This window comes from Myotis myotis, unplaced genomic scaffold (assembly GCF_014108235.1).
Source record: "Myotis myotis isolate mMyoMyo1 unplaced genomic scaffold, mMyoMyo1.p scaffold_m19_p_76, whole genome shotgun sequence".
NCBI classification, from domain to species: domain Eukaryota; kingdom Metazoa; phylum Chordata; class Mammalia; order Chiroptera; family Vespertilionidae; genus Myotis; species Myotis myotis.
The window spans coordinates 29,789-38,182 of NW_023416386.1; the positions used below are offsets into that span (position 1 = coordinate 29,789).

Consider the following 8,394-nt stretch of genomic DNA (forward strand, 5'->3'; position numbering starts at 1 on the left):
TTAAGGTATTACAAATAGTAGTACATATGTCTCCCCCTCCATCCCCCCATGCTTGATGTTAGATATGGCATTATTCACTTCTCACTGGTTCTTATTAATAGTTTCTATGTAATTTTTCATGCTATTATAGAACCCACTAAGTTCATTGAGCATCCTTATAACCATTATTTCTAACTCTATATCTGATAAATTGCTTGTCTCTATTAATTTTTTTTTGCATCAATCAACCTTTAATGTCCAAAAGAGGCATGGAAGCAGAGCATAGGAGATGTGGCAGGGTCTCAGCCCCAACTCCAGAAATGAGGGAGATGAACACAAACCGGACATTTTCAACTGGCCACACAAGTCTGGGAGGACAGGGGGAAACACAGATTTGAACATTCATAAAAGGGTTTGGTACAGGGAACTCACTCATCATCCCAATTTCCACCCTCCCCTGTCAGCATCAGAAAGCTCAGCAAACACTTAAGACTTGGAGAGGGGATATTCTCCTGCCTTCCCACCAGCCCCAAGGATGGAGTTGGAAAAAAAAAAAAGTGAGCTAGACCCAAACCCCACCAGTGTCAACTGTACATGAGAGTTTTAAATGCAATTTACAAGAATCAGCAGCTCAGTCAGCAATGACTCCCCCACCCATATCCAACCCCACCTCTATTTGATCAACAGACAAGGTTTCACAGCACTCTCCTTGGAAACTCCTCCCACTAGCGGCCCTGCTCCATCTCCTGATACCTCGCTTCATTACTGCAAACTTCTTCCCAAGCCCCTCACAGCCCTTATCACTTCCATCCCTACCACCCACAAGAGGTGGCAACCAACCACAAAGTCACTTTCCCTCTCCACTGAGAGCCAACTTCAGGACAGATGACAGCATCGTCAACTCATTGTGGGCTATCCTCCTGAAACCTTCCTGGGAGCACACAGCCACAGCGCAGTGTCTGGGCAAGGTGGCTAAGAGTGGAGTGGGGTGGCGTGGGGTGGGTGGGGGGTTTACATCTGTCTTCACCTCACAAAAATTTTTAACATAAAGGCCCACTTAGAACTAACTGTGTACCCTAACTACCCATATACCCTAGAGATTCCATACCATCCTGCCCTTCCCTCCCCTCTACCCCAAACCAAGACACACACACACACACACACGCACATGCACACACTGACAAACACACACATATACACAGAGGAGACATTGATTTGGTTTGACTGCTAAGACCTAACTAAGGAACTACAGTCACCAGAAATTCCCTTGCCAGCCAACTAACAGGGGCTGCTCTAAGAGAACTCTAGAGGAATGAGAAAACTGAGGGCTGAGCAGGGAGCAGAAAGAAGTAGAGAAGAATAAAAAGAAAAAAAAATCAAGCTAATCCTACTTCCAACATCCTTCTAGCATGGGCTCTGACAGGAAGATAATCCACAAAGACACAGCCCTTCCTTAGAAACTTTTCTGACAAAGACAGCAAGACAAGTTTGCTCCCCACTCCCACACACCACAGACAAACACGTCTCAGGGCCCCTTAAAGAACCCATCACCCCTAACCCCACACTCTGCCCCAAGCCGTGGAATCACAGTTCAGTAGTCTCCCTGGTACTAGATCAATCCCCCTCCCCTCCTTCCTATTCCTCTCTCCTCGCTGATTCTAACACTGTCCCCCTACAGCCTCCACCACCAGGAAGAGGCAGCTGCAGTTTTAATTCCACCTCCAGAAACGGACTTCCTTTCCCCAGCCCTCCTAGTTTTACAGGCTTTACTGAGGGCTTAGTTTATAAAGAGAGATAAAGAGAAAAGGAAGGGGTGGGAGAGATTTCTTAGTGCAATCCAACAACAACAAAAAATTTTAAGTTTTGAAAATAAATGTAAAGCAGCCTTCTTCCCCAGGCAACTAAACAGAAAGAAGTTTGGTTTTGTTTACTGCGACATACACATGAAATCGAGTATACAGTCCATGCAGTAGCACAGCCATTGGAGAGGACATCCTGATGCTGGCCCCAGTGCAAAATAGTCCCAGCAACGCCATCTGCTTGCCATCGCCACCACCACTGACACCTTCTCTGCAGCCACCTAGCCTAACTTGAAGAGGAGGATTGCAACTTGACCCAAGTAAAAATAGATGAAGTGCTTTGTCTCGTGTGTAACGTAGCTGCCAAAATTTTGGCCCACAATACAATGCCAGGTAGGGTTGTATTTCTTGTCAAATTCCTTCTTGATATAGGCAGCAATGTCCTTCTCTATGTTGTACTTCTCCATAGCCTGCGTGGCGCAGTCAACGGCATCTTGTTGCATGTCCTCAGACATGTCTGCATTCTTGATCACGGCCTTCCAGTCAGACATCGTGACACTTCACGCAGGCGACTCCGCGCGAGGCCCCGAGGGAGCAGCGATGGCCTGAGCCCTTGGAGCCTCCCCGGCCACCCTCACTCCTCGCGCCCGCCGGCCGCCTGCTTCGCGCTGGCGCCTTGCAACTCAGCAGCTCCGCTCTGCTCCGCCGCTGAGAGTCTCTATTTAATTTAGTTTATTTTCTGGAGATTTCTCTTGTTTGTTCTGGAGCCTGTTTTCTTGTCTTCCCAACAAGGCTGTCTCTTTGTATTTCTTTCTAAGTACCAGACAGAATTGCTATGACACCCAGTCTTTGTGGGGAGGCCTTACGTAGCAGGTATCCTTGTGCACTCCCTTGATGTCTGGAGCTGAATGCTCTGGAATGTCCCTATGTGTGTTATGTGGGCTCTCTTGTTGTAATTGGGTCTTGATTTCTGTTGGCCCATTCATGGCTGGCATTGACCTTCAGACTTGCTGACTCTGAGGCTCAAACCAGACCACATCATGGAATCTGATGTAAGGTGTTGACAAAAACAAAACAGAAAAAACCACCACCAGCAAAAACAACAAGAAAAAAGAAAGAATAAAAAAAGAAAAAAAGTATAAGGAGAGAAAAATAAAAGTAAAAAATATGAAAAGAAAGAAGAAAAATAAGGAATTAAAATGGGGGGAAAGTCAAATAAGAAAGAAAAAAAGTGAAAAATAAAAAATATAAAATAGCCCTGGCCGGTTTGGCTCAGTGGATAGAGCGTTGGCCTGCGGACTCAAGGGTCCCAGGTTCGATTCCAGTCAAGGGCATGTACCTTGGTTGCAGGCACATCCCCAGTAGGGGATGTGCAGGAGGCAGCTGATCCATGTTTCTCTCTCATCGATGTTTCTAACTCTCTATCCCTCTCTTTCCTCTCTGTAAAAAAATCAATAAAATATATTTAAAAAAAATATATAAAATAAAAGGAAAAATAGAAAAGAAAATATAATAAAAGTAACACACAAGAAAAATGGAGGTTCTCCTCAGCAGAGTATGTAGTGCCTGCTGCGATCTCCCTTTGGATATGCTGTGTGTGAGGCTTGTTGGATGCTGCTCCAATGTTGTCTGAGTATGGCCAGTGGGTTGGCTGGCTTAGGGCTTCTTGGGAGGTTCTCTGGGAGGTGCAGGTTGATATTTGGTACTGTCTATGCCTAGCCACTGACAACCAGTTTGAAGTTACAAGTAACCCAGTTTGTGATGCCTCTGATGGGCTTGGCTGTGCACAGGCAGGACCAAGCTGAGCTCCAAGGCTGGTGTTTGCCACCATGGGACGAAGAGTCGGGTCAGCAAATGTCCCAAGGCATCCCTGGACCCTCCTCCATCTACCAGCTGGCTGTTAACCTCAGTGACTGAAAATGCTCAGTCTCTGAAAGAACCTCAAGTGGAATTAGGAGGATGGGCTCTTGATCTCCCTAAGGGGGAGTAGCCCACCAGACTTCCTGAAAGATGGTGGGTGTGTTCCCCTGCTCCTGAGCCACCTTTCTGAGTAGTTCCCTGATTTATTTCTGAACTTGGTACCTTGGAACCCCTACTGGTCAGGTGGGTGGGGCCTGTGGAGACCAGAGATGGGGTCTCCCAGAAGTCAGGAAGCTGTTTCTATCAGATCTCCTGTGAGGAGCCTGCACTCTTGAGTTTCAAGGGAAAGTGGGTCAATGGCCTCACCAAAGCCAGGCTCTGACACCTCCTCAGATGCCCAGATGCCTACGCCCAGGCCTATCCCCCCTGACTCCTCAGCAGGGCCTAAGATTCAGGGTGAGCTGACAGGGTTCCAGAGGTTGGGGATTGCTTTCCCCAGGCTGATGCCATTGTGTGGAGTTTGCTCCTCCCAATGAAGATGGCTGCTGGTTATGGAGGAGGGCCCAATACAGGGGTCCTGCTGGATCTTCCCCCACCTCCCTCCCCGAAGCCACCCATCCTGACTCACCTAAGGTAGCTGCATTCTGACTGCCCTCCTTCCCTTGGAGCACAGCATGAGCGGTTGCTAACACACATATTACTTGTTGGCCCTTTAAAGGGGTGGCTTTGTCTCCAGTGAATCTGCCTCTCCTTGGCACACAGAAACCTCCCCGCATTTCACAGCTGGGTGCTATGTGGGTGCCTATTCACTTCTCTTGCACTCCAGGCAGGGCCTGGTCTGGGTCTGGGCTTCACACCTCTCAGGAGGAACCTCTGCAGCTGAGCTTTCCCTCCATCATCTTGGCCTGCCGACCAGGGGAGAGGGGCCAATCCCTTTCCAGTGTCCCCCTTCCTTCCAGTCTCCAGATGCCTTCTCCCAGCTCCTTGGTTAAATGTCTCCTCTTCAAATAGTCTTGAGTTGGTAATTCAGGGTGAATGATCCCCAATGTAGTTGTAATTTCCAGTTGATTCTGGAAGGAGGTGAGCATAAGTCCCCCTACATCCAAGCTACCTTGAACCCTCACCCTCTGCATTTCCTTTCCTACAAACATGAAACTTCACCTGTGCTGCATGTGAGAGTGTTCCTACTAATATAATAAAACTGCTGAGACACAGAGCCATCAGTGGTAGTCACAGAGGCTTAGGTCTAGAGAGACTCTTGGATAAACTGTTATATGAGTTCGAAACCCAGAGCCCTCAGAGGAAACAGCCATAAACAACACCTCCAACTGCTCCTGGGTTGCAACACAAAGTCTGTGTGTCCTGTGCGCCCCCTGTTGGTCACAGCCTCTGCTGCAGGGAGGTTTGTGTCTGGGCTCAAACTGACTTCCCCTCACTGTGCCTCTTGTGCACAGTAATACATGGCCGTGTCCTTGGCTCTCAGGCTGCTCATTTGCAGGTTGGCAGTGCTTTTGGAATCATCTCTGGAGATAATGAATCTGCTTTTCACAGATGCAGTGTATTCTGTGGTGTGACCGTTGGCTTTGTTTCTTATGAAACCTACCCATTCCAATCCCTTTCCTGGGGTCTGCTGGATCCAGCTTATATAATAGTCACTGAACGTGAATCCTGAGCCTTTGCAGGAGAGACTCAGGGAGCCCCCAGGCTTCACCAATCCTCCCCCAGACTCCACCAGCTGCACCTCACACTGGACACCTGCAGACAAGAGAGTTGTCATTAGGAGCAGGCACACACACATATACACACTCACACACAAGACCCAGCTTCTCCATAATGTTACCATGTAAGAGCATCAAAGCGAGAGCCCAGCTCAGCCCACACTTCATGGTGCTTCCTCTGGGTTGACTCCTGGAGTGAATGGAAACTGCAGGTCCTGGGGGTGGGGCTGCTCTCCCAGAGGTGCAGGGACAGGGCCTGGGCCAGGCTTATCAGCATAAGGAACTTCCCATTTGCATTGGCTCCTCCTCTTAGGGACAGAGGAGTGGAGTCCCTGGGGGACAGTCCTCCTGTCCTCAGAGGGACAAACACCTCCTGTGAGTGTGGGGTGTTCATGAGGGGTGGCTCGTCTGTGTGCTACAGTGTGGCTGTTGCTGTTGTTAATACCATCGTCATCAGTTACAAGTAAGGAAGGTGGGACACTCGTGATTCTTGGAAATTTTGTGACCATGTCTACAGATTCATGCTTTACATTTAAATCTTTTATCCATCTGGAGTTTATTCTTGTGTATGATGTAAGTTGGTGTCCTCTCTTGCATGTGTCTGCCCAGGGGTGGGCAAACTTTTTGACTCGAGGGCCACAGTGGGTTCTTAAACTGGACCGGAGGGCCGGAACAAAAGCATGGATGGAGTGTTTGTGTGAACTAATATAAATTCAAAGTAAACATCATTACATAAAAGGGTACGGTCTTTTTTTTCAATAGTTTTATTCATTTCAAACGGGCCGGATCCAGCCCGCGGGCCATAGTTTGCCCACAGCTGCTCTAGACTCTGTTGCAGATCCAGTTTCATACATTGGGATATTGAAGAATCTTCATCATGACCCACTCTGTTTAGGGGAGGATGTGGGTAATGATTTAGGAATAACTAAGTTTAGGTCAGGAAAATGTTGTTAATGGGAACCTCGATGTCAGCATGTGATCCTTGGGACCGCTGCCACCATGTCCTGGCTCAGCTTCAGGTATCCTGTCTGTGACCTGTCCTGGGGAGTCAACAGGTGGATGGACCCGTGAGAGGGGTTCTGGTGGATAAAGGGGGGCAGATACGTTTTTACAGAGTCTGCTCTGCTTTTTACACTGTGGGAAGAGCTGGGGGGAGTCAGCAAGGATCTATTCATGGAGCTCAGGGTCTGAGACACAGCTGAAAAGAGGAGTGTGTCCCTGGGCCACTGAACAGCCAGGAGAGAAGGGAAACCCTGAAAAGAAGAGGAAGATGGTCCTCAGCCCCTCATGGCTCCTTTTCCCAGCTGCTTGCCCTAATTCTGGGCCTGAGTATCCCCTGCTGGTCCTTACCAAGGAAAACCCAGCTGATCCAAACCCCAGTATTAATGGTCTGTGTTTCCCTCCTAATCAGAGAATGGGAACACCTGGTTATCCTGGGGCTGGGTTGTAATTCATGAGTATAGGGGGCCTATTGGCATGGGTTCCTACTACATAGGGAGCTCTGGGGTTGGGCACTGACATACAGGATGTCATTGCAGAGTGTGGTGTGTTCAAGGGCACTCATGGCTGATGCGCATTAGCCCTGGTACCTGGGTCACTGGTCCTCCCAATTGGACCCAACTGCTTCCCTGAATCAACTCCTGGACAAGGGGGCATTCCCAGTGAGGGCTCAGTACTGCCTGGCTGGATAAGATGGTGTAGTAATCCAGCATGAAAATTATTGTAATAGAAAAATAGGAGAAAGGGCAAAGATTTAAATATGATTCCTTGGAAGTTTACCTGTATTAACACAGTGAGGTGATCAACCATCACAACTAGAGGGAGATTAAAGTGCTAGCAGCCGTTTGCAAACTACAGCCCGCGGGCCAGATCCGGCCTGTTTGAAATGAATAAAACTAAAAACAAAAAAGACCCTACCCTTTTGTGTAATGATGTTTACTTTGAATTTGTATTAGTTCACACAAACACTCCATCCATGCTTTTGTCTGGCCCTCCGGTCCAGTTTAAGAACCCATTGTGGCCCTCGAGTCAAAAAGTTCGCCCACCCCTGTTACAGTGTCATGTTCAGGAAACAGAAGTTCCACCCAATGCCTTATTTCACATAAAGTGATCATGGGATGAACTAAGAACAGACTGTGAACCTTGAGCCAGTGGACCAACTGTTGGGGGAGATTGGAGCATCTGTGTGGATCATTGGGAAACAGAAGCATGAACTATAGAAACAGTAAAGCCAGTTTCAAACATTAGGGATATAGATAAAACTCAATCAAAACTAAGATTTTTTTTTATGACAATGTGGATAAAAATGTAGGAATAATTAAGTTTAGGTTATGAAAATCTTGTGATTGGAAACCTGACATCTGCATGTGACCCTTGGGACCACTGTCACCGTGTCCCCACATGATGGGGGTCAACTGGAACCTGCACCTGACTCAGTGCCACATTGAGGGGAAAGCTCCCTGGGAACATGATGAATTCACACGACCAGGATTCCTGTTTCATTAGGTTGGCATCTCCCTGCGGTTAAGCCCATTCAAGTTTTCTTTCCTCACTTTCTCTGAAACAGCCCCACATATTTCCTAGAGCCATGGAGACACTTTGTTGAGAGTGTGCAGGGGCACAAGCCATTTGTGTGATGATTTTGTACCTTACATGTTTCGAGAGTTACCTTTCTAGTTCTATCAATTTTCTTGTGAAGTCTTCAGGGTTTATTATATCTAAGATCATGTCATATCCATAGAGCAATGGTTCTCAACCTGTGGGTCACGACCCCTTTGGCAGTCAAATGACCCTTTCACAGGGGTCGCCTAAGACCATCCTGCATATCAGATATTTACATGACAATTCATAACAGTAGCAACATTACAATTATGAAATAGTAACAAAAATAATTTTATGGTTGGGTCACAACATGAGGAACTGTATTTAAAGGGCCAGAAGGTTGAGAACCACTGCCATAGAGATAGAGACAATTTCTTGGCTCCTTTCTGATTTACAGACTCTTTATTTCTTCTTCTTGCCAAATTACTCTGACAAGG

The 8,394-nt window shown here is 47.5% G+C and overlaps 1 protein-coding gene across 1 annotated transcript; it reads right to left on the bottom strand.

The window, feature by feature from the left end:
• Positions 1-1,833: 1,833 nt before the first annotated feature.
• On the bottom strand, positions 1,834-2,368 carry LOC118660999 (dynein light chain 2, cytoplasmic-like). Its single transcript, XM_036318530.1, has one exon. The coding sequence runs from the start codon at positions 2,327-2,329 to the stop codon at positions 2,060-2,062; it is 270 nt and encodes an 89-aa protein (XP_036174423.1). The 5' UTR covers positions 2,330-2,368; the 3' UTR covers positions 1,834-2,059.
• Positions 2,369-8,394: the final 6,026 nt, after the last annotated feature.

Excerpts from the sequence above, each read along its gene's own strand:
- LOC118660999 (XM_036318530.1), bottom strand. The coding sequence starts at position 2,329 with ATGTCTGACTGGAAGGCCGTGATCAAGAATGCAGACATGTCTGAGGAC.